The sequence below is a fragment of the Dipteris shenzhenensis genome, chromosome 8 (genome assembly GCF_047967505.1).
Source record: "Dipteris shenzhenensis isolate YYH24624 ecotype China chromosome 8, Dip_SZ_1.0, whole genome shotgun sequence".
NCBI classification, from domain to species: Eukaryota; Viridiplantae; Streptophyta; class Polypodiopsida; order Gleicheniales; family Dipteridaceae; genus Dipteris; species Dipteris shenzhenensis.
Window position 1 is genome coordinate 38418213 of NC_141603.1, and position 26804 is coordinate 38445016.

General features: G+C 41.2%; 1 protein-coding gene across 1 annotated transcript in view; it reads right to left on the reverse strand.

The window, feature by feature from the left end:
• Positions 1–6072: 6072 nt before the first annotated feature.
• Positions 6073–26804, reverse strand: part of LOC147899474 (peptidyl serine alpha-galactosyltransferase) — a 36108-nt gene continuing 15376 nt past the window's right edge. Inside the window, exons 3-8 of the mRNA XM_087378595.1 lie at positions 26196–26439; positions 21317–21517; positions 20590–21137; positions 14826–14990; positions 14471–14714; positions 6073–6892 (exon numbers count right to left, since the gene is read on the reverse strand). Coding sequence (XP_087234721.1) covers positions 6119–6892; positions 14471–14714; positions 14826–14990; positions 20590–21137; positions 21317–21517; positions 26196–26439 — 2176 coding nt within the window. The 3' untranslated portion in view covers positions 6073–6118. The remainder of the gene's footprint in view (positions 6893–14470; positions 14715–14825; positions 14991–20589; positions 21138–21316; positions 21518–26195; positions 26440–26804) is intronic.

A 26804-nucleotide genomic window follows, 5' to 3' on the forward strand; every position in this document is an offset into this window, starting at 1 on the left:
GGTCCATGTGACCCCATTGCATTGAAAAAAATATACTGCACATAAAATAAAAAGAAAATTAGTATTTCAAAGGCTCAATGCTATTTCCAACTTCTCATCCTGAGAACCATAAAAGAGGAGATAGATAATTACGTGAATATGACAACTCTAGGCAATTTCCCATTCCGTACTACTAAAAATATCTTCCCTTTAACATGCCTCTATAATTATATCCTCAAGCCATTCAATTTTGCATTTGTTTGGCAATAAACACAAATCTTGTGGATAGCTAACCCCTCTATTTCTTCTTCTAGAAGCTCTTATGTCTTCCTCTCATTTTCTTTTCGACTCTTTGTATCTTTCAATACCTTACACCATTCGCTTATAGTTGAAGAGACAAAATATCTTCACTTTTAGCTCCAGTTCAACACTCATCTTTTTTTGCATGCCTTTTTCATGTGCCACATTTCCTTCAAATCTTGGATCATACCTATTCATCCCAAAGTCGAGGTATCAAGAGATTCTATTGACAGTCTTTTTTCCTATTTCTCGAGTTGACTAGTTAGCTACCTATTGATGGATCTCAGTGTGAGTAACATTGTATTCCAAAATTTTGAACTTTCTCGCTTCGTTTGGACTTTTTTTTTGAATGGGTCACCTCCTCTCAATATCACTTAGTAGACTCATAAATTGGGTATTTTGGGAACACTAGATGTGTAAGTTCCATAATAAAACCTAAAAATTCCCCAAGGTTATAAGTGGTGGTGACCTCTACTCGATACATCATGGGTAAATTTACAAAAAAATGGATCACCCCCACACAAATATGGTCTAATAAAGCTTAAAATGTTATGCACCTCCACTCAATATGTAATATATGGAAAGAGTTGGCTGAATTAAATATATAGGGGGTGTATAGATACACCATTTGATTATATTGAAAAGAGTTTGTTGAATTCAATATATAGGGGGTGTATAGATACACCATTTGAATGAATCATATGTTCACGGTGTAAAGACATACCATTTTTCAGGAACAAGGCATACAATATATTATCGTATGCTTCTAGATCTCATTCGTCATTAGATTCTGGTATTGCATCTTCACTTGATGGGTTAAGCCTAGCCAAATGATGTTTAATATGTGCAAGGCTAGGATCACGAATTGTGATACATTTTTCAACATCATAGCCATGCTTCTTTTTGTAACTTCGAATCCTTGATTTCCATCAATGAATAATGCCACTCACTTCCACCTCTGTTAAGCCCTCTTTATTTGGAACCCATTCATGTTTCTTTTGTAAGCAACCCTCACAGTTTTTTCACTGTGTATTTTTTGGGGAGACTTTTCAAAGGCCTTGGTTCACATACCATAAAGCTATGAATATTATAGGCATTCTCTTCTAATCCCTTGCTATATGAGTAACCTTTGCCACCCAAATTGGGCCACCTTGTTCATCCAACTATGAATCTTCATCAGATGCCCAAATTGCAACAAACATACCCTCTTCAATCTCATCAGATGGCACAAACTCTGATAAAGGTTTATCCCCCTTCCTACCACAATATTTTTGAGGTAAAAGTCATTGCTCAGCTTCTTCCTCATCTATTGCCGTATTTGTATCCAATGTGGATCTCGGTACCATAGCTTCTTATGGTAAAAAAGATTCAGAGTATTAAATGCTCATTAAATTTTCTTGTTTTTGTAAAGATTTGACAAGTGCCTCAACTGACTTGATTATCTCCCCATTCTTTATTGCCTGCTCATGATATTTTTGTGTCATACTTTGAAGATGTTTAATAAAGGCATCCAAGCCTTTCATTTCGTCTACATCAAGTGCTTTGTTCTTTGCAAAAAAAAATCTAATTTCCTCCAATGGATTTATTCTCTATAATAAATCATATGGCTCACTCCATAAATGATCTCCATCCCCACTAACTAGTGCTTCCAGTATATGCAAGGTGCAAGGTAAACATCTACATACATCTCTGACCTTTTGTATTGCTTTCATGATGGATGTTGCACTTGGTTACTATTGTGTTTATGCAAGCAATCAATCTATACATTGCAAAAGAGTCGAAATCCATGCACTAACACTCCACACAAATGTGTTTTTAGAAGAAGTTTACCCTCCAATGGCAGTGGGGTACGTCTATACCTTGGTAATGTTGTTGTATTATGATCCATTCCATCAATGGTAATGCATATGGAATTTTTAACATGCACAATAGCTTCCTCTCTCCAAGAGGCATACAATAATCTAGCATCTTGCACATGAGTTAAATGGATTTTTTACCATCTTATATATTTTTCTCGCTTGTGTTCACATTTACTATGTTCAATGGCATTTTTCAATTCATCACATGTCTTGCATTTTGACATCCTTTGCTTTGATGGTGTCTTGACATGGGAAAATTGTCCATGCCAAATTTTATACAAGATTTCCCTTGAAATGATGCTCTCTTCTCTATCTCGTAAATTTGTATTGACTATTTCTAGCATAGCCTTCTTTGTCATTCCCAAAGGAAGATGATGTTGGCATTCCACACTTTCATCTGGCATTGTTTGTGGAAGATGAGGCTGTGGTAATGCATGATTGTTAAGGATTTGATTTAATGTTGTTGCAGTTGAATTTCTAGTGCTTCTTTTTCCTTTAAGCTTGTAGGCATTTCTATGAATTTTATGAACCACTTTGTCTTTTACCTCTGCCCAGATGGTCCAATATGTACCATGTGATAGTCCAGTTAACATTGATATCCTCGATTACATATAGGTGTCCCATTAACCATGGGTTTCAATTTGGTAGTGTCTTGTCCTTGAGTTCTTATCACCTTGATGAAGAAAACAAGAAAACTCTTGAAGAAGATAGTTATGTCTATTAGTCCCTGTCTTACTCCAAATGCTGATGCGCATGGCTTCACAATCATCTTTTACAACTTTTCTTATGCAAAGTTTCCTGCAACAACAAACGCGCATAAGAGTCCTTTCTATATTCTCCTTAGATAAATCTACACGTCTCTTAGATTCTGAAATTGGTGCCATGATTCTTGACACTTATATACTTTTATTTTGTGAATAGTGTCTTGCGTTTTCGAGTTGTGAGTCCATTATTTGACACTGAATCTATTTCTCTTGAATCTAAAATCAAATGCAGAGTGCCCTTGGGAATTATTTGATGTCACTTTATAATATCTTAGAATTGGCAATCTAGTAGACAACTTGTTCATTAAAGTCAATCGTTGCCAATGCCTCTTGAATTTTATGGTTGAAATGTTTCTCCTTCACAATTAGATGTTCTACCATCCATCTGCCCCACGCTAGTAAGTAAATTAGGACCATCACAAGTCTTAGATGTTCTGCCATCTCTGCTCTCCATTCCAATGACAACATCATGACCATGATCATTAATATCAACAATTCTAATGAGCATATAATTTTAAAAAATTAACATATTTAAAAATTAATTTACGAATAAAACAACATTCTTTCAAACAATTGAAGAATACAAGTACATTATAAATTAAGGGGTATGTACAAAGGCCTTAGATTTTCTTAGTTTAAGGCTTCTACAGAGTTTCATACCCATCGGATATCATTTGAGTTGTTTGGAATGCGTATTTTATGTTTTGTACCATGCATCATGCATGAGTGTTCAAAAACATTGCGCACTCAGTTTGCTTTTAGACTATGTGCCCATCTCCAATGGATATGATAATGTGCATAAGATTTACACTACGTTAGTGTAGGATCTCTGTAAATTATCATACCCAAGTGATATCCTTTAGTATATGGTTTGAAATGGATCTTTCTCATTTCGTAGCATGCATCATGCAAAAGTGTTTAGAAATACATCCATGTGCTTAGCTTATGTATTTGTTTTCAATGGATATGATACTTTGTACAAACGTTAAACTTAATGCTTATGCAAAGTATCAAACCATTTTTTGGCATGATTTAGAATGCATTTTACTTATTTTTTACTCTATGAAATTATCCTTAACCCTAAACCCTACATCTTAAATTATAAACCCTAAACCCTTGAACCTAGACCCTAAATCATTCAACCCATATTCTACATTCTAAACTCTTTACCTTAGATGCTAAACGCTAAACCCTAAATCCTAAATCCTAAATCGTAAACCATACAACTTACTTTCTATATTCTAAACTCTTAACCTTAGATACAAAGCTATAAACCCTAAACCCTAAACCCTAAATCATAAACCATAAACCATACAACTTACTTTCTATATTCTAAACTCTTAACCTTAGATACAAAGCTATAGACCCTAAACTCTAAACCCTCAAACCTAAACCCTAAACCCTACAACTTAGATCCTAAACCTTAGAATCTATATCTTAGACCCTAAAACATAATCTCTAAACCTTAGACACTAGATTATAAACCCTAGCTGAACCCTAAAATACAAGCAACAATTTGCAAATTTTGGTGATTTGTGCAACAGGTTGGAGGGACCAGCAGCAACAGGTTGGGGTTGCACCCCACCAACCTATTGCACATGCAATAGGTCTTGTTGCATATGCAACAGGTTGGAGGTACGTTTACGATTTTGAGATTGGACTTTAGGTTTACGGTTTAAAGTTAGGGTTTAAGGTTTAGGATTTAGGGTTTAGATTGGGATGCACATCAATATATTTTGTATTTTGATTTCAAGTATGAGATATGTTGGGCTTTTTATAGCTGCTCGTAGGCTTTGGACAAATACATAGGCTTGATCCTATGAATGTGCGTCATCTTTAACATTATGGTGAGAGAAGATGTGTAGTAATAATCACCAACGTGCTAAGTCCCGTGGTGCATTTGAAATATCCACATGGAGACTTTGAAACATTGGGTGATATCTTACAATGTGACATTTCCTTAGTCTTGGTCAAATGATTGAAGAGTTGTGGGCCAAAAAGTGAGTGTGTTCATTAGATGCGGCAACATTGACAAGTTGAGTAAGTCTCTATCCAAGAGCATTAGTAACCAAGATTTGGAAAGCTGAACTGATAAATACTAGCTCAACAAGTAGGAAGCAAAACATGCAAAGAGCCCAAAACTTTCATCAAGACTTGATATGCCACATCATATGACAAAACTTGAATAAGTATATCTTCTTCATGAGTTGCACAAATTCTACCAATGTTATATTAGAAGACAAAGAGAAGAAACTACAAGGATGCTACAAGAATATATTTATTGGAATATAACAACTTAGTGATAACTTGAAGCAAAAGACAAACACACTGGAGTGGAATGTTTTTTAAGTCTAGTAGGAGTTTCAAAGATAGGCAAATAATCAAGACTAGAATATAGTACAACATTAGAAGATGATAGATTGAAAGAATAGGACGAGTGGAATTGTAATCCTACTTTATTTGCCAACACAGTATAAGATATGCATAAGCAGAATAAGCTCTATCTAATTATGGGGGATAATTACAAGTACATAATCATTGTCAATAGAGGGATCTAGAGTTTGTATAACGTAAGGGATGAAGGAAAAAGAAGGATACTTGCAAATAATCGATTGAGCTCTATGGAAATATCCGTAGGATACTGTGGCTGATTCCATGGGAAAGTCCTAATAGCCTGGATGAACTGAATGCTCAACTATATGAGCTGAAGGTAATATGCAATGGGAGTGTTTGAACATCTATTAGAATCAGATGCATATAACCTTATCAAGAAGCTGACTATAAAAAGCACCCAATGCTATGATTTGCTCATGGAAACCATATGAAATCTCCAAGCCAACATACTTATTCCTCTCTACACTTCCTTCTTATGCTGTATCATCCATGCAATGAAACAAGAAGCCTCTTGAGACAAATTCTAAGCAAGAACATTGACTAATGTACTGTTTCATTACTCGTTGCACTCTATATTTCCAGAGTTTATAGACTATCAGGGTAAAACATACACACACGTAAAATACCTATACAGGGGAGAATAGACAGGTTCTAGCTGTGCTGATCAGAAAGCCTGCAAAAGCATCATGCATATTTCTTGACAAAGACAATGCTATGATTTGCTCATGGAACATATGAAACATTGAAACCAGAATGTAGTCATTTTTCTGTGCTGCAGCTCCCATGCAATAAAGATTGGTAAGAAGCCTATCAAGACAAAAACTAAGCAGCATTGTCGACCACTCTATATGACTCCCCATTGGAGGTCATGCCTGTAGTATACCTTTTGCCCTTGGTCTTCCATGATTTCTGTTTTTGCCCACGGCTTGAATACATAGATGAGACAATTAACAAAAATGCAAAAACCAGAATGGTCCACAATGCGACCATCCAATATGTAGGACTTATAGCTATTAATTGGACCTTCGTGACAGAACCTATCAGATCTTTGTTGGAAGGCTTCGCCTCCCGTGTAGTGTTATTTGTACTGATACCTTGCAACTCCTGCGTGTCAAAAGACACTTCCTTGTCCAAATTTGTATTCCATTCTTCTGTTCTTTCTGTGTTTTCATCCCCTTGATGTATTTTTCCTCCATCTTTTTGGCTAGCCTCTTTTAAATCCTTTTCAAAACTTAGAAGTGGAGGGGGAAAGGGTTTTGTTGTAACTTCCCCCTTGTCATTATTTTCCAGACATCCTCTCCTTTTGTGGTGCAAATACAAAGCGTTGTTTATTGTCCGTATACATTCAATGCTAATTGTATCCCTCTTGATCTCACCGGGATTTGTAAGTGTTAAAGATGACAGATCGGGTGGATCTGGAAAGAACTTCCAGCATACATTGACCATATCCTCCTCACGCCAGTCAGCTTTGTCAAACCTCCAACTGCCTACAGTGAATTGAAGGCCATAGTGAAGAATATGGGGTTCAATGCCCTCAGGTGGAATGTATCCTGGATAAAGCATGATGTCACTTCTGATCCTGTGTCTCAACTTAATCTGCAACACAAAACATAAAGAAAAGAATGGGTGAGCTAAAAATTCTTAGACCAAAAAGTAAATCAAAATTAAACGTCAAGACACGAAGGCAACATTGATATACAAAAAGAAATTCCATAACATATTTCATCTCACAAGGCTATTATCTACCGAATCATTGTCAAATTTGAGCCGTGAGTGTGTATACATGCTTGGCAAAAGAAATTCACATGTTCCTTTGTCTTGCAAGAGGGAGCACACAGAGGGGGAGGGGAGGACATGCTATAAAATCAATCTCACACACTTTTTTTTTGGGGGTGAATTTTTTAATACTTTATATTACACAAAAGCTTCCAATGGGGAGCTCCACATTACATCAATAGAAGATCTCAGTATATGACAAGTATACATTGTAGTCTATGTAATGAGTTTGCAGAAAGATTGCTGCAAAGAGCGGCAAAAAAAAAGAGAGAGTGGAAAAAGTAGGATCACCAAAGACTCTATGATATGGATCCTTAGGGAATTGCCCTACAAATCGTCGCGGTCATGCCATTCCAAGTGCGAAAGGATATACTTCCAAACCAATGGACATCCTTTGACCGGGGACAAGCATTCTCCGAGCAAAATCTTCCGAGCGTCTGAGCGAAGAATTAAAAAAACTTCCAACTATGCAAAAATATGACAAAAATGGATCGAAAGAAAACATAGTTTCACTTAGAAATATGCAAAGTATTATAGCAATGCCTATTTTATACACGAATCTTTACGTGAATCTTTGGGAATGGTGAGAACATAATGGGATAGCTTTTGAAGAAACCCACATGTAGAGTAGACTTCTCTATGAAAATTCCCTTATGATCCTTCTTTTACTTAATAGGGGGTGACACTGAAAAACCTCTCTCAACCTATTTTCATGAAAGGGTTTCTCCAAAGAAAACTCATTGAAGCAAGGCATCAAGGTAGTTTCGCCACCAACGAAACCTCTTTGAAGTCTTATAGCAATGCCTATTTTATACACGAATCTTTACGTGAATCTTTGGGAATGGTGAGAACATAATGGGATAGCTTTTGAAGAAACCCACATGTAGAGTAGACTTCTCTATGAAAATTCCCTTATGATCCTTCTTACAACTTTTACTTAATAGGAGGTGACATTGAAAAACCTCTCTCAACCTATTTTCATGAAAGGGTTTCTCCAAAGAAAACTCATTGAAGCAAGGCATCAAGGTAGTTTCGCCACCAACGAAACCTCTTTGAAGTAGGTCTTCCAAGGTAGTTTCGCTAACGAAACTACCTTGGACAACACTTTTAAAACTGACATAACTTTCACATCCAATGTCCAAATATAGTAATTCAACCACTCAAAATCCCATTTGAGCACATCTATGGGGTTACATTATGGAAAATCTTGCATATATAGTATTAAATATTACATGTATTTTATGAGAGTGATATATAAGCCCAAGTTAATACTTATTTATAGTAATTTAAACTTCTTTAGAAACATGTCCATAAATATCTTATTATTAATACTATAAAAACACTAGAAAGATATTGCCATATGATATAAATGTGTTTAATAAGTAATTATCTATGCATAATATTATTACATTGAGAGTGATTATGAGGGATGTTTCTTAAAGAAATTATTTTTCAACACTTTTTTAAGGTAATAACAAGGGTACAAAGGGATGTCTATGAATAAGAAAATTTATGTTATTTAATATACCTTTGTAAGACTAGAATAAGTCCAATCATACAAATTTATGTTATGTAAAAATGAACGAGTGACTAGTCTGTAGGTTTTTATGATAAAGGGATCTAGTTCTAGTGAAAATAAAAGTGTAAAACCCTGTTTCCTAAAGAAATACTATTTTTTAAATCTCTTGAAAAACACGCTCGGATAAATCTGCTCATAGGTTTTTGCTCATAAAATTGACACATCCTCCTTTAACCCTACCGTCAATATAGCCAAAAAGAAAATCCCATTGAGTTAGCTGCCATTATCGAAATGTAGAGGTGGTGAGTTGCAAAAGAAAATAGCGCATCATGGCAGCCCAAGGTTGATCTCCTTGCAAAAATTGCAGCATCATTTACTGAAAGTAATCTCAAACTTTTCTGGCAATGTTTGAAATTTTCAAAATGGTTGACATAAAGTATGTAAAATCAAAGGCAGGTAGAGCTGAATGTATGCCATCAAAATAGATTGAACTATCTAGATGCAATGGCCAAGTTACTATATTCCAGTATTCAAGCTTTTTCTTCAATTTTACAAGTACCCAGTCAATTTGTTGGTGACGAGTAATCATCCATCCCAAAGGATAACCAAGATGGGGAACTAACTGAGTAGGCGAGACTATTTCTCCAAGCCATAAAAGACTATGCCAGTCTTTAGAATGCAATGGCAATGGCTTAGACTACTGAAAATTCACATGTACACCAGCAGCTTGGCCATATAATTAGAGAGCATGCATAAGGGAAGAAAGATCCCTCTCAGTATTATTTGGAGTTAAAAAAGATTCATCAGCATATGCTTGAGCAACCATAATGCAACTTCCATGAATCTCCAACGCATGCAACATGTTTATAGCCACAAGATGATCCATGTATTTGGATGCGTGGCTATGGCATACAAAAGTGCACTATGTGAACATCCCTAGCGAACCGAACAACAGAGAGTCCAATTTTCAGAATATCCCCAGACAATATACATGTAGCTTTACTGTCATTGTATAGTGAGTAGATAACATGCTGCATTTTTTGGCCAAATCCCAAAGCATGCATGGTCTGCGAGATGAAATCCCATTGAACCGTGTCAAAGGCCTTGGCAATATTAACTTGCAACAAGAGCGTGTATTTTGCATATTCTATCCCAACATATGCATTAGCAATATTATCAATGATATGCCTACAAGGAACAAACCCATATTGCGCACAATTCTGTAAGTATCCTTTGATGGGATCAACCACCATTTTGGTGATTGTCTTATAAATAACATATATGAGAGTGATAGGTCTTCAATCAGCCTATGATTCACATATTTGCTTCTTTGAAGGGAGCTTGGCAAACCCTTTCTTCCAGGAATCCAGCATTTGTTGGTTTTGCCAAGCACAATTGATCACATGCAGCAAAGTAGACTTGAGGACATCCCATATGCAAGGAAAAATTCAACAATGAAACCATCCCATCCTGGAGACTTCCATCATTCACACACACACATACTCTTTTTTTTGTTGAAATTTTTGTACTAAGATCTTTTGCTGATGCAGTATTAAGCTCCCCACACAGGGGAAGCTTATGTGGAATATAAAGCATTACAACAAGTATACATTGTAGTCTTTAAAATGAGTTTGCAGACAATCAAAGAAAGATTGCTACAGAGAGCGTTAGAAAAAAGGGAAAGTTAAAAAAAAAGATCATCAAAGACTCTATGATTTCAATCCTTCCATAGAAATCCAAGTGAAGAACAAATCAAACCCATGTCTGCAAAGATGAATCCCAAAATGCCAGAAATGCTTCCCAAAGGTAGCAGTAGGAAATCTAGCTCTCAAAAGCTGCCAAAGTAGATCCAAGAAATCAGGAGTGTGTGGACAATGCCAAAGGAGAGGAGGCATAGATTCCCTTGGAGCCAAGCATGGAAGACAAAAAGCCGGAGCAATATGTCTTCGTGCCAAGAGCTGCCCAGACGAAAGAACCCCCAGCATCACCCACCACCAAAAAACTTGCTAACTTGGAGCTCCAAAGCTGCCGCGCCACGACTCTCTCTCCCTCCCTCTCTCTCTCTCTCTCTCTCTCACACACACACACACACATACTTTTTTTTTTGTGAGAAGAAATATTTTATTGTTGTGAAATAATTACATTCATAGTTACTTCAAAAGCGGAGTAACTACTACTCAACTGAAAATCTCAGTATAAGCCATATATACATCATGATCAATCAAATGAGTCTGAAAGCAATCATAAAACGATTGCCGCAGAGATCATTTGAAAAAAACAAAAGATGAAAAAGTAGGATCACCAAAGACTATGATTTCTGTCCATCCATATAGCGCACCCAAACAAAAAATAAATCAAAACCCTGTCTAGCGAGATGAAAACCAAATAACCAGAAGAACCTGCCAAAAGTAGCGGTAGGAAATCTCGCTCGAAACCCCTAACGAATGAGAGCGAGGAAATCACAAGAATGTAGATAGTGCCAGAAAATATAAAGCACACATTCAGCAGAATGTAGACATCTGTGGCAAACAGCCGGGGCAATATGTCTATGCGCGAGTAACACACACACACACACACACACACTTGTTTCTTTCGGTGAAAACTGTATTACTATATAAGACAAAAAGCATTCCAATTTCCCAAAGAAAGGGGCATTTAGCTACAACATCAAAAAATCTCTGTATATGACAAGAAAGCAGGATAATCAATATCCCGAGCTTGCAGACAATCAAAGAACAATTGCCGTAATGAGGCTTGAAAAAAGGAGTACTTGGCAAGAGACAGGTCACCAAAGACCTTATGGTTTCGATCCTTCCATAGAGTCCATAGTGCCCATTAGCAAACCCAAGAGAAGAAAATATCATGTCCCTACGTGCATAGTTACCAGCCGAAATGGAAACGGAAGAAACGAAAACGAAAGAAATGGAAGAAACGGAGTTTCTGGCCCCCGCCAAAACGGAAACGGAAGAAACGGCAATATGATACAATTTATGTATAAAATTTTATTTTTTATACATAATATAATTATCAATAGAGTGCAAATCATACATAATACAATTATCTATACTTGAAGCTTCAAGCATCAATGCATCATTCATGCCTCTATGATTCTAAATTCTTGAATGATGCTTCAATAATCTGAAATCAACATGTATCATGACTAACAAGTTTGGCATTACAAGAATCTGAAATTTAGAAGTTTGAAGTACTTTAAACTTAGCACACAAGTTGAAACTTGAAAGCATCCAATGTCCAGACTCCATAGATGATCATGATTCATGATCCACAAATTTCATGATCATGACTCATGAGTCATGCAAGACTCAAAATAAAAGCACCCATGGATGATATAAAAAAAAGCAGCTACCACCTGGCACCAAGGTCCAAAGTATACTCAGTAGTAAGTACTGTATCTACTATCATAAAAAAAGAAATAACATAGTCTAGGAATCAAGATGCATCATGCTGCAGCCTGCAGGCTGCATGCATGATGCATCTGAAGTGTCATGACTAGGAGTAGGCTAGCACTGTAGTCTGTACAGTCGTAGTCAAGTGACAAGGACCAAGGCACATCACTACTGACCATCTGCATCATCCATCGACTCCTCGTCATCGTCATCCTCTGCCTCCTCAGATGAGCTTGAGTCATCTGTGTCACTGTCTGAAGAAGAATCATCAACATCAGGATTAGGACCATCGGGTGCAACTGAAGTACTAGCGATTTTGGGGATCTAGGGCAAAAACAGATTTTACGAAAGAAACGCCGTTTCCGTTTCCTGCCACGAAACGGCTGTTTCGTGCAACTATGCCTGCGTGATAGGATGATTCCCAAACAACCAAAACAGCTTGCCAAAGCAAGTAGTAGAAAATCGTGCATGTACACATTGTAGTAGAAATAACAAGAAATGACAAGTTTTTGGGCAATGCCAAAAAAGATGAGGCATAGTCTCCCGTGGGGATAGACATCGTTGACAAAGAGCAGGCACAACATGCCAACGTGCCAAGATCAATCGAAAGGGAAGAGCCCCAAGCACAAATTGTCAAAGGAAAACTTGTTTGTCGAAGAGGAGGTTTGCAAGCCCAAACATACTTCAGCCTTTTCTCTCTCACACACAGACACACATTTTTTTTGGGGGGGTGTAATCCAATTGTATTTATATTTTAAAAAAAGTCCCCAGGAACAGGAGAGCCAGTTACATACGTCAGTATATCTCAATATATGATAGGAAAGCAGGATAATCAAGATCCCACGCATGGAAGCAATCATAGAAGGATTGCCGCAAAGATGCCCAGAAGAAAAGATATTTAGCCAAGGATGGATCACCAAAGACCCTATGGTTGCAATCCTTCCATACAGTCCATATTGCCCACTAACGAACTCACTAAAGAAAAGATTATCGGCCAATAAATACCAAACAGCCAAAATGGCTTGCCAAATCGAGCAATAGGGAAACAGCCTGAAGACACTACTGAAGCAAAAGCAAGAAGTCATGAGATTTAGGGCAATGCCAAAATAAATGAGGCATAGATACCCACAAGGACAGACATCGGTGACACATGGAAGGAGCAATATGTCGACGAGCCAAGATATATCCAAATGGGAGAACCCCAAGCAAAACTCACAATAAAAAGGGCGATTGCCTAAGAGGGAGTTTGCAAGTCCAAATTTGCTACCACATTTTTCGCCACCACAAAGAAGTACGGGTCATAGGCTAGATGGGATTCGCATGAATGGAAACCCAAGAAGGAGGCAGCAAAACCTTATACAAGGATGCAACCCCGTGACATCAGCTAGCAACAAAGAACGGCTAGTAGGATCATCCAATATATAGGGCCCAATCCTTGAGACGGTCTAGAATCTCAAGATGAGGAACTGGCTGAAAACCGCGAAGCATCTAAGTGCCAAAAGGGTCTATAATGCTGTCCCAAATGATATTGTCTCACTGCTGCAGGAAAAGATATCACTATACCAGCATCATCAGGCACACCACCGACTCCTTTGGACCAAATAAAATAAGAATGGCGTATTAGCTGCCCTAGAGTGAGTGAAATTGTGAGCGCAATATTTGTGTGCCACATGGCAAAGCCACATGAGTAAGACCAGTAGAAAGGGTCCATGTGGCACCCATCCCTTCCATCCATGATGGAAGTATGTGGGAGTATGCGATATTATGTGGCCCCTTGAAAATCTCTAACCATTGTCCATGACATGACATCATGAGTGGCCTAACCTAGAACCTAAGGTCCAGCTACCACTCTTTTTGACCTATGTAATTATCCTAACCCCAAATCACCCCAAGGGTGATTCAATGCACTAACTTCATGCTTCCTCACGAACTTTTCCAACAAATTAGAAATCATTTCATTATACAAACTTCAAAGGGAAGAATATTCTTAAAATCACTAATCATGCCATCAGCTCATGGATATTAAGTTTCATTGCAGACAAGCCACGCAGCACGCACCCCAAACTAGAAAATGATTGGAATTTGGTAATTAGAGAGCAAGCCACCAAGCTCCAGTACATCCTCAGTTAACAGTGACTTTGTATTGCTCTAGGTGCACCCAATCTTGTTTCCAGAAAATTCACTTCACACATGTAGCTAAGGAGAGCCAGATGCTAAATGGAAACTCACCCAGCATGAAAAATAGCCACCTGTGCAGCAAGAAATACAAGCAAATAAAGAACCAAAATTTTCCATCAATGCATACTTACATACAAAGATGCTCTTCCAATTTTCTTCCATACTCTCACAGGGAAAATCAAAGAAGGCAGCTAACTAGACACTGAACCCCCTAAAAACCATAAAGATATCCAAAAACAAAGAGAAACCAAAAAGCAGGACTTCACAACTTTCTTATACTTCAAAATTGCTTACCTCTGCTGCACCAAATGCATAGCCATACATTTCACTTATCCAGCCCTGTCCATAGATGTCTCCCGTGATGTTTGTACTCCAGTGTTCTCTGTCAGCTCGCACTTCCTCTGTTTTGTGTAGCCATAGAGGAGCAAACACCCGGAGGTCATCGATATGCATGATCACCACGCCCCCAACTTTATCACAAGCCTCTGGATAGCGGGTATGAATTTTGGCCAGTATGTTGTCACAACCAATCAGGTAACTACAACACATAACAAAGACACACATAGTACCCACAATTCTTCAATGGATTTAGAAATTTCGTTATTTTCGACACCAGAAAATGCTTATGTTTAGGTCACAAAGAACATACTCATATGGAACTGATACTGGATGTCCTTTCTCTGCACCAAATTCCCAAGGTGTTATTGGCTCCCGCAATATCATGTCAGCATCTATAATTATCAAGAACTCTGCATCTGTTTGTACATGATTCAGCCAATGGAGAACAGCAGCAGGCTTGTTAATGGCTGGGTACCTAGAGAGCATACAAGGGTCACTTAGATCAATTATTGATTTGTATCTACACTGCAACAGACATCGTACACTAAAGATAGGCAGGGCATGGAGGAAATCAAACCTTGAAGCCCAAAATAGGTCGAAACAACAAATAATAATAAAAGCAAAAACAACAAGTGGAGACGGTTGGCTTTTATTGTAAGGGCTTTTATGAATGAAACCAGCTAGGTTGCAAGCCATCCCTTGCACTGCCAGATGTCTGCCCAGTTTTTGGTGCCACAATTTGTGCTATCAACAGGAATTGTTGATGTATATTGTTTTGATGTGTGCACGAAGGAAATTTGCTTTAGATGTCTTAAAATAATTGTGAGACTTGAACACCAATTCACTAAGTGGACTTGCATTGTATTAGCCCATCTATGTTGATAGAGTGTATACACATGTGGTTTTAGGTCCTCAGGGAACAGTGTACCAGATGAACTTTAGACGCTCATTTGATAAGATCTAGATTGTGGCCAAGTAAATGGCCATTGATCAAGGGAAGTGAAAACGTGGGTCATGAAGTGGCTTCTCCGTCTTGCATGTCATTTTGGACACTGCTTGGTCATATGCATCCACTCCACTTTCGGACCTATGCTTCTTCCTGAGCCTATTAAAGCTCATTATCATAGAGCAAAACGTGGATGTCTTTCAAAGTGAAGCCACAAAGACACCAAAAGCAAAAAACAGGAATGCACACTTGTCAGATACAATGAAGAGTCTAAGGCTTATCGTTTGAGGTGTTGATCAATATGGATTTAGGCTTCCAGCAGACATCTCTATCTAGACAATGGAACAGCTTCAGGCTTCAGCACCTGCAGTACTCCCAACGGTTCCCTGGATCAAAGAAAAAGAAGCAAAAGCAAGTCCTGCAAGTTCAGAATCGGATTTGAAAGAGCAAGAGTCAACAAAGAAGAAGACTCCTGCTAAAGAGAAAAGATTACCTCGCATGAAGACCCTAGAAGACTAAGGGGGACCAACATCCCTGAAGCAACTTCAGATGGCGAAAGAAGTTCTCGAAGCAAATAGAAAGCTCTAACACTGAACTACACCCTGCTGGTTCAAATCAAGATGATTCACGAGCCAAAGACTTTGAGGAAACAAAGCACATCTTGAGAAGAGCTGCATGTGGAACCTGGTACCAAGGCTGTCCAAGCGGAAGGTGATTGGAACCCAGTAGAAGTCAAACACCACACTCGACATCTACAAGGCAAGGTTGGTGACCAAGGGTTACTTCACACACTGAAGGTCTAGATTATGATGAGACCTTTGCACCAATGGCCCACATGGAAACAATTTGGACATCGATAGCACTCATCTACCAGGAGGATGTGAGGTCTGCTTTTCTCAATGGGAACTTGGAGGAGGAAGTCTATGTTGAGCAGCCACAAGGATTTCAGACCAAGAGGACCATGGTGTGCAGACTGAAGAAGGTGCTGTACGGGCTGAAACAGGCTCCCCAAGCATGGTACCGACCCATCAATGACTATTTCTCATAGATTGGTCTTTCTTGAACTATGCTAGATGCAAACCTGTAACCCCCATTCCAAGGGGATAGGAGAATGATAAGGATTATCTATGTGGATGATATATTATCCTGACAGGGGATCTCAACAGCAAGATAAGAAAGGTAAAGACTCTCTTGCTGCCTAACCTTGGTCAGTTGCATCACTTTTGGGCGATAGTGATATGGCAAGAGGAAGAAAAGACTTCAACTCTCAAGAAAAGTGCTGACAAGAGATTCTAAATCGGTCTCAAATGGAAGAGTCCAAGGAAGCAATGACACCCATGGAAGTCACGAACAAACTCAGTAAAGAAGATGTTTTTGAGCTAGTGGATTCGACCAAGTATCAAGTGGGGAGCTTACTCTACATCAAAAACACTCGTCCCAACATTGCATTCTCAATGAGGCTACTTTGCCATCGAAACCTCGAGAGAATCACTGGCAAGCTTGCTTGCGATTTTATGGTGCTTGAAGGGTACCTTAGAATACGGGATCACGTACCGCATAAGGATCCATTTCTTCGGGTATTGTGATTCGCATTGGGCTGCAGATGGGGATATTTGACGTTCCACGACTAGCTATTGCTTTCTACTATGGTCAAGGGGCATTTCCAGGCTTAGTAAGAAGCAACCTGCAGTCGCTCTTTCCTCTATGGAGCCAAAGTATAGAGCAGCCTCCTGCATGGCATCATGCAAGTCCTTATAGCTCAAGTAGATCTTCGAAGTCATGGAGGTTCTAGAAGAGGAAGCAGTGGAGATCTACTGCGACAATCACAGTTGCATTGCAATCACAAAGCGCCAGTGTTCCATGCTAAGTACCACGCACATTGACGTTCACTACCGCTTCATCCGGGAGCTGATCATGGATGCATTGATCAGCCTAGTCTGGTCGGCCATTCTAGTCAGATAGACAAACCCAGTCAGCCAGCTCTACAGCATCTCAGTGGCCCATGCATCACTATCTGCAGCCCACTGAATCCCTTTCTCAAAGCATGCAAGAGCAGACAACCACCTATAGCTCAGTTTTGTTCAGTCTACCTTGACTGTATTTTCCCAGCACTATGCTAGATACTTGTGGCTTCATCCTGAAGCAGTCCAGCCACTCTTGTGGTGACCTAAACCCTTTGCTTCTCTATTTCGCTGTTTCATTTACATTTGCAGATTCAGATTTGACTGGAGAGAGTTGTCTTCGTTATCCAGCTGGAATTTTGGCACGTGGATCCTCCACCCCATAGGTTTTTGAATGGATGGGACCAAAACATTTATGCACCTACATGCCAGCAACAAAGAGCACTCTTTTGGGATAGCTTATAGTGTGTTGATTGTTGGAGGAGACTAAATTTGAAATTTACACAGGACAAGCTTGTGAGGACTTCCTTTTCCGCAATGCCTCCCTTGGAGAGGCGCACATGGGAGCAATCCCTTTTATCCATTAGTGGTCGAGACCCATGGCATGAGGTAGAGTTATAGCAAGATTCAGGGAAGCCTCAGTGCTCTTCTGGCCATTGCTGTCATGATGGAATAGAATGCATAGATTTCACATCAATGACTGGGCGATGCATAGGGGAAGGCTCCATAGGTAAACAGGTACGCATGGCAAGACCATTCTCCTAGCGTTTTGCATTTGGAATAGCCATAGGAGGGGCTCCCCTAGCAAGGGGTGCGGATTCCAACTGTGCTTTACCAAGAGGAGGTCGTCCATCAAGCCATAGCATTATTTATGGGCGGCAGAGGGCAAGATGGGGGCGGACTCGATGGATGGCAGATGCCATTCATAGTAGTAGTATAGAGCTCCAAGCTCATGTTGCAGCATAGGCAGAGACCCTCCAGGAGAGATAGTGCACTCTTACATAGGATTTGGCTTCCATTGAGTAGCTCAGGAAGTAGGACCCAAGCTCCTAGGGTTAGCAAATAGATATGGCTTGGGCATGTTGGCTTCAGTATCATGACAGGATGACATGACCATTTTTCCAAACAACAGCCTGAACTCGGCAAGAACTCAGCTCTAGTGCTTAAGAGATGATGTGGGCTAGCTCCACACAGACCCACAGGAGATCTTGGATTGACTAATTCCTTCTATGGGAACAGTGTTAGAAAATACCCAACAGAGGGTACACGCAGCGGAAGACTTATAGTAATGCCCAGGAGCTCACACAGTGTGCGGTGTGGGTGTGGAATCACAGACTTCTTTACTTATGTGCATAAAATAGGTGTGCAGACTCATCAATAGACAATGAACCAGCCAGATAGAGAAACCACCAAAATATATATTTCCGTCCAAAACTATGGACACAATACAAAAGAGACAGATCCAGAGTCCCACCAATGATGTGGTCCTCTCATCTTACCACAAGGTCCTTCTCCTATCTGCTGGCTATCTCTAGACTCGAGTCCGCGTGCTCCACCTCGAGCGTCTGTACACTTTCCGTCTAGTGTGTTCTTTTCCACCTTACTGCCTGTGAATCAGCCTAGGTGGGCAGCCCCTGCCAAGCTTTGTCTGCAGCACACAGATCCCTGCTCCACTGCTCCAACCTGCTTGTGAATGGCTGCTCCAGAAGATGATGATCTCAGCAACCTTCTGCCCTAGAAGACAGTCTAGGTTCAGCCTCTCCCTGGAGCTAAGTCTGCAGCACCTCAGCACAGTTCACCTCCTGGTCATAGGCCCAACTGCTGCTGCTCTGCTGCTCCTTCCTGCTCCCTGAAGTGCTGCTAGGCTGGATAAGAAATGAGGCCTGAAGCCTCTCCTTTTATAGGCCCTGAGGCCTGGCAAAAATACCGACCAGTCTGCCCTGACTGGGCCGACTGGACAGACCAGGTTGGCTGGCCCAACCGACCTGGTTGGCACAGCCCAACCAGCCCTATATAAGGGCCCTTTGCTGGCCCTTTGTTCCATGCAGGGCCCAGCTCCTTTGCTGCTGTCCTGCCACCTGCCAGCCCTGCTTGCAAGCCATAGACCTGCCCATAGACCCCCACTATACTGCACCTTGCTGCAGCCCTTTGGCGGCGCCTTGTCCTGGCCGTACCTCTTCCGTACACTGCCTGCAGCAGCCCGTACAGATCCGTACAGCTTTGTACCCTGCTCCATACACATGCTGATGTCAGCGCGCCTTTCATAGGGTCCTGCTGCAGTCCACTGAGTGCCTCATGCCAGGCCTGATCCAAGACACTGTGTCCCGCCATCTTCCTGCACATGAGCTGCTCCTGATGCAGCCTTTCATCCTTGGGATACCCCACCAACCATGAATGCTCCAGATCCGTCCCAGATCCACACATCCAGGTAATCTCTCTTTGGGCACATCCTGCCCTAGGTCTCCCTCCCCCACGCTCTCCTCATTTGGGGGCTTACAGATGGGGAGGTGACCTTTCCAACAAACAGATGTGCATCCCTCTTCGATTGGCTTTCCAGGAGACCTTTTATTTGGGACAATTCCCTCAGACTCTCACATGAAAATGGACATGCCTAATCCCAAAATCACTCTGCTGGACAATGCGTTGAGCTTGCAGCTCTCCTTCCATACATCATCTATGATACTCATGCCAGATCCTCTAGACAACATCTTCACTTTTAGGGACACCACAGACCGGTCACATCAGGAGACTCAGCCCCTTTATCAACTTTAAACATTGCAGACAATCCCAAAGTCACGAGAGGTATGTATGGTCAATGTGATGATGTTCTAAGAGAGCTCCACCATATTGGAACATTGATGAGAGTGTTTCACCGATTTCAAGAGCGGCTATGGCAATGCATGACACCTGAAAATGCCTAAAGGGTTCCCAAACGTCTACAAAAGATCCAGAATGATTTCCCTTGCTTCACATATATTCCTTTGCTTCATATAGTTTCCTGTTCTAGACGTCTCAACAATGAGGTTTTTTTAACTGATGCTGAGATTGACGAACAAAATGTGTGAATGCTTCATTCTTATCAGACATCAGCAAAATGATCCATAAAAGAATTCGCAGACACCTCTTTTTAATCAAGCTAGAAACATAGGATAGTGTTTCACATTATGGCATGTAAAAGTTCACTAAGTGCATTGACTCTCAGACGAGAAAGCTAACAAGCAACATACCAGTCATTGGTGAGAGGATGCAGACTGTAGGAGGGCACCAGATGAGTTGGAGCCAGATCCATGCCTTTGTATGTCCTTAACTTCTCTTCACTACAGCTGAGCAACCTTGTAATAGAGCCAGGTTGACCACTTAACCCAAAACTGTGGACTAGCCCTAGTGTTTGCCAGTCAAAATAAGTTGAACACTCTGCAGAAAATAATGTGTGAATCCTTGGAGAGGAAGGCAACACTTCCCCTTGTTTCTTTGCAGTCAACTGGTCATAATCTGTTGGTGAGGTTTGAGTTTGTGAAAATACTTCGACGTTTTCTGTAGTATCTTGATTGTCTATATCCACACCAGTTTCCCTTGTCTTGGCAAATGCTGGATTTAACAAATTCCTGACACTGGCACGCCATACCTTCAAAAAACCAATATACTTTGACCTAGGAGGCCTTGAACAACCACGAGCTTCATGGTGTACTAATAAGCCTTCATTTAAGGAGTTCATGCACTCAATGCTTAAAAACAGCCCCCGCAGTTTGTTTTGATCCCTTTCCAAGGCAAGTACCTAAAAACACAGTAGCTGACTTATCAATCAGGCACAGGAAAAAGTCAAAGCATGTGCAGCCATACAGCAGTACTTACTCCATTCTTATGAAGGATATGATCGAATGCAAGTTGAAAGACTGAGTTCTACAAAAGGAATATAACTCAAACAAACAAGCGTAGAGATTCAAGTCATGTCACCTCTTTTGGATAAGGCGGAGCAGGGAAAAGCTGATTGCAATTATAAACGATGTCATCCTCATGATGCTCAGCCTTGCTGAATGACCAATCACCCACAGAAAACTTAAGTCCGTAATGCATCAAGATAGGTTCTACTCCCTCCCTTGGAATATAACCAGGATATATCATCAGATCATCACTTATCTTGTGCCGAAGGCCAACCTGCCAAATGTATGATAGTCGTTCATCTCTCTCTCTCTCTCTCTCTCTCTCTCTCTCTCTCTCTCTCTCTCTCTCTCAGGATTTCAGAGTACGCAGTCGGGGGAAGTACGCAGTACGATAGGGGTGAAGCAGGGGTGTCCTTTGTCTCCGACACTCTTTGGTCTCTATATCGATGAGTTAGAGATGTACATACAGACGATGGGTGGTACAGGTTCTTTACTGGCAGGATCCACGATACCGATTCTCCTCTATGCAGATGACGTGGTTCTTATTTCTTCCTCCCAGCAGGGTTTACAGGCACATCTTCATGCACTCCACAGCTTTTGTCAGGACAAAGGGTTGTCTGTAAACCTTGGGAAGACCAAAGTCATGGTCTTCAACACGTCATACCAGGTTTATAGGAGAGGCGAGTTATCTTTCACATTTGATGGGCAGGAGGTGGAGCTAGTCAGGGAGTATACATATTTGGGTGCCACATTTAGAGGTCCAGTCTTCACCATGACGCATGCAGCACGAGATAGGATCAGTAGAGGATATGCCGCCTTGGCTCTTCTCGAAAGGCAGTGTGCACAGTCACATTTTCAGCATCCCGACACGAAGTCCTTACTTTTCGATACACTGGTGAGACCTGCAGCCATGTATGCTAGCCCCTTTTGGGCAGGAGATCTCAGTGTTGCAGATTGGAGACGAGTAGAGAGGTTACAGATCATCATGTTCTCCATATTGATCAGAGCGAAGCCCACCGTACCGCATCAGATTATGCTTGCAGAGTTCGGAGCTACACCCCTAGCGCTAGATGCAGCATTTCAGTCAGTCACATACTTGCATAGGATCAGGGCGCTCGGAGACTCAGCAGCAGGCAGAGCACGATTACCGTGGCTAGCACTGACATCCTCGCAGATGTTAGCGGAGAGAGGTCATACTTTTTGTTGGTACCACACACTCTCCACATGGCTCACCTCGTTGGGCTTGGATATGGATAGGCTGCCACCACTTCGATACAGCATAGATGCCCCTCGCCTCCCTCTCACTCGACATGAGCTCAGTCAGATTATCAGGGCAGATTTGTTGCAGCTACACACGTTTCGCACTTGGGTTCATCCCACGGAGCTTCCTACGAAGATGGCCACATATCGTGACCATTTTCTCAGGATTTCAGAGGATGGCTTCATCATATCCCCAGGATATATCGGCGTTCATATGTCGCACTCACTCAGGATTGCCTTGGGCCAGCTCAGGGTATCTTCCCACAGATAGACGTTGAGGCCGGCAGGATGCATCGTACAGCTACCGGACATAGACCCAGGCGAGAGACTAGGATATGCCCTTGTTGCACTATGGAGGAGGTGGAGACTGAGGAGCACTTTGTTTGCAGATGCCCTTTATATTATGAGATCCGTGGCAGATTTCACTGTTTATTTGGGCACGGATTTGGACCTCTCTCTCGGATTATGGAGTATGAGGATCAGTATTGCTTAGCATTGTTCATCAGGGAGATCACCAGATACAGAGAGAGATTCCTCAGAGAGCACCATCGCATCCCTGCCAGAGACCTGGTTATTCATGAGGAGCAGGACGAGGCGCAGGACCATGAGCACAGAGATAGCCCATCTTGCCAGAGAGCACCGATAGTTCCACCCCGAGGATGTACATATGACATGATCCGGCAGCACCGCAGGATGATCTTACACAGAGGCCATACCCGTCGCTTTATTTCTAGACGACGGAGGATGATGGCTGATTTTCGGAGGAGATTGCTCCATGGAGACTTGGCACCGCCAGCAACCCACTTGACACTTGCCCAGATCTTCACACTCATGGCAGGAGGCATGGTCGATGGCCATGACTTCCATCATTTCTTTGGATCACAGACCCCTTAGGGAAGACAATGTTCCTCATATTTCATATTTTACATCTTGTATCTAGGCATTTTTGGTACTCTATTTCATTTCATTTTGTATCTAGGATTTTTGTAGCCATTTTTGGCATCTTAGCTATATTACGATGAGGCCACCTAGTTGGCGCATCGTTGATGATGTATTTTCCTTTCGGATGATTTTGTGTCCCATAGGCCATGTATGGCCTTCCATGGACCTTTAATAAAATTTCTTTCTTTCTTTCTTTCTCTCTCTCTCTCTCTAAGTTTCGAGTGCAATACCCAATCCTATGGTCCTTCAAGGTCCATAGCTTGTGCTACAATGTCGCAAAGACTCATCATCCACGACAACAACAAGAAAATGCCTAATCTTCTGCCATACCTTACGATAGAAGACGAATTGGCTCGTTGCAATGGAAAAGCATGCACATGTGTGCGAGTGTTGTTGTGTGTGCATCCATGCTCAATAAGCCATCAGATGGGTCCCTAGCTTATGCTACACAATATAAAGAAACATCCACCTTCTGCTCTCTTGAAACCACCTTGTTTGCCCACATATCGAGGCTCTCTCTAAGTAGAGGGTCACAATTGGCCCAGACAAAGGTGGTCAGAATATAAGGGTCATAGAATGTCGTCAACTCCTCGCTTGTAAGCCCCTAAATGAGGAGAGCATGGGAAGTGACACCGTGCAAAGGGTCAGACCAGATTCAAATGAGCAGAACTATCGGGGTTAAGCAAGAATGCCCTCTATTCTCTACCCTTTTATGAGTTGACACCATTTGTGGTCACAATAGATGGACCGGGTTTGACACTAGCAGAGATGCTCATTCCTACCTTGTCATAACTTGATGATGAAGTCTTGATCTCGAACTTGGCAGCAAGTCTTCAGAGTCACCTGACAGGTCTACAGTTGTCTCTGGGTTTTTTCCAGATGATGCAAGTCTTCTTGATGTTTTGTACTTTGTCCCATAGGCCCGTGAGGCCCTCCATGGACGTAAATCTCTCTCTCTCTCTCTCTCTCTCTCTCTCTCTCTCTTGCCAGAGATAGCCCATCTTGCCAGAGAGCACCGATGGTTCCACCCCGAGGATGTACATATGACATGATCCGGCAGCACCGCAGGATGATCTTACACAGAGGCCGTACCCGTCGCTTTATTTCTAAACGACGGAGGATGATGGCAGATTTTCGGAGGAGATTGCTCCATGGAGACTTGGCACCGCCAGCAGCCCACTTGACACTTGCCTAGATCTTCACACTCATGGCAGGAGGCATGGTCGATGGCCATGACTTCCATCATTTCTTTGGATCACAGACCCCTTAGGGAAGACGATGTTCCTCATATTTCATATTTTACATTTTGTATCTAGGCATTTTTGGTACTCTATTTCATTTCATTTTGTATCTAGGATTTTTGTAGCCATTTTTGGCATCTTAGCTGTATTACGATGAGGCCACCTAGTTGGCGCATCGTTGATGATGTATTTTCCTTTCGGATGATTTTGTGTCCCATAGGCCATGTATGGCCTTCCGTGGACCTTTAATAAAATTTCTTTCTTCTTTCTTTCTTTCTCTCTCCCCGAGCACGGCGACATGTCACAAATTTCTACGCATTTGAGTCAGCCCTAGAACATAGTGGAGTGGAGGAGGAGGAGCTAGCTGATCTGAGAGTAGAGTGGATCAATGAGAAAAGACGATGCGGAGTTGTAGAGCCAAAGACACAAAGACCACACACAATCCAAGGGTTGACTAGAGCATGCATGATGGAGGTCCAGCCCATCCCAGCTCTACGTAGAGGGGACCGCCAAAGTCGAGGTGTCACTCTTGATATGGCTCACCGGATACAAAGATCTACAGCAAGAGACGACCTGATAGAGTGCGATATGCGATATCTTTGCATCTGCCATGGCACTGGGATCATACATGACACTCGATCTCATATCTTGTCATCTCAATATTTCTGAATTCTTTTGTTCTAAATACTAGTTTTGAGTTTTTGAGTTTCTTAGTATAGCACTCAGCAAGGGCCTAGTGATCCCTTTGCCTTAGACCATAGTAGCTTGTATAAGTTACTTTTTCTAATTGTACCTTGTCTCATAGGCCCGCATGGCCTCCCAAAGACGTTAATACATCTCTCTCTCTCTCTCTCTCTCTGACAGAATTAACTAAAGTAAAGGAAGCTCGCAAGGAAGGTAAATGGGCTGTTTATAAAGATGGGAAAGCACTTAGTAGAGACTTCAAATCCAAACCCAAAGACAGTCTTAAACTAATGTAATGAAGGCCATTTTTATCGTAGTACTAGAATCTAGATGTGTGCTGTAATAAGATGCCATGTGAACCTCTGGTATATCCAGATGTTGTAAGTCATCTTTTTTGGTGTGTGCTTTGTCCCATAGACCCATGAGGTCTCTTGATATCTTTCTTTCTCTCTCTCTCTCTCTCTCTCTCTCTCTTCCTTAAGCGTTGTTCTCTCGTGCCCGCACATGATGTCACTTGAACCTAGGGTACCAAGCTGGAAGCACCACTGTTGCCCCAAAAAGAAGGGGCAGAGGGGATAACTCATTACCATCTAAAATTTTGGACTATGCATAAAAAAGCACCTGAAAATCCATTAAATTGCAGATACATTGTCCAAAACTGAAATAGACCATGCTAAGCCTGACTAAGAAGATCTGAACCACATTTAGGTTTATAAGCCTAACTTTGTACATCAAGGATATGAAGTATTTGCACTCTCAAAAGTATCAATTCCAAATTAAGCAGTACCAAAGCAAAAATGAATGACAAGACTAGCCAGGATCTACCTCAGCAGCTCCAAAGGAATAGCCATACATTTCGCTTATCCAACCCTGTGCAAAGATGTCACCTGTGATATTTGTAGCCCAATGTGCTCTGTCATCTCGAACCTCTTCTGTCTTAGAGAGCCACAAAGGTGCAAGTGCCCGCAAATCATCAATATGCATGACCAACAACCCACCAACCTTATCACAATACTCAGGATGTTTTGTGTGCAGTTCAGCAAGAATGTTGTCACATCCTATCAGATATCTGCAGCAAATTAGACATGTATCATTTAGTTAAGATTTCAGCACACTTCACATACTCTATTTGTCGAAAATATAAAAACAAAAGTGCACTGTCCAGGATACCGTTCAATAAATGTCTAACCTATCTACCACTTGCCAAATGACCGGCGAGAAGCAACTAAAAACAGCTCCATGCAAGAGCTCAACTTGACCTGAACCATGTTTCTGCATCGTATTGTTCAACTGATGTCCTCCTCATCGGAGTTCATAGTTGGGGAGGTGACTCTTCTATTGTAACATCTCTTCTCATCGACCCAATGTGGGACTACACACACCTTATCAAATGAATGGTCCATCAACTCCTACAAGAGAGCTCTCAAGAACAAA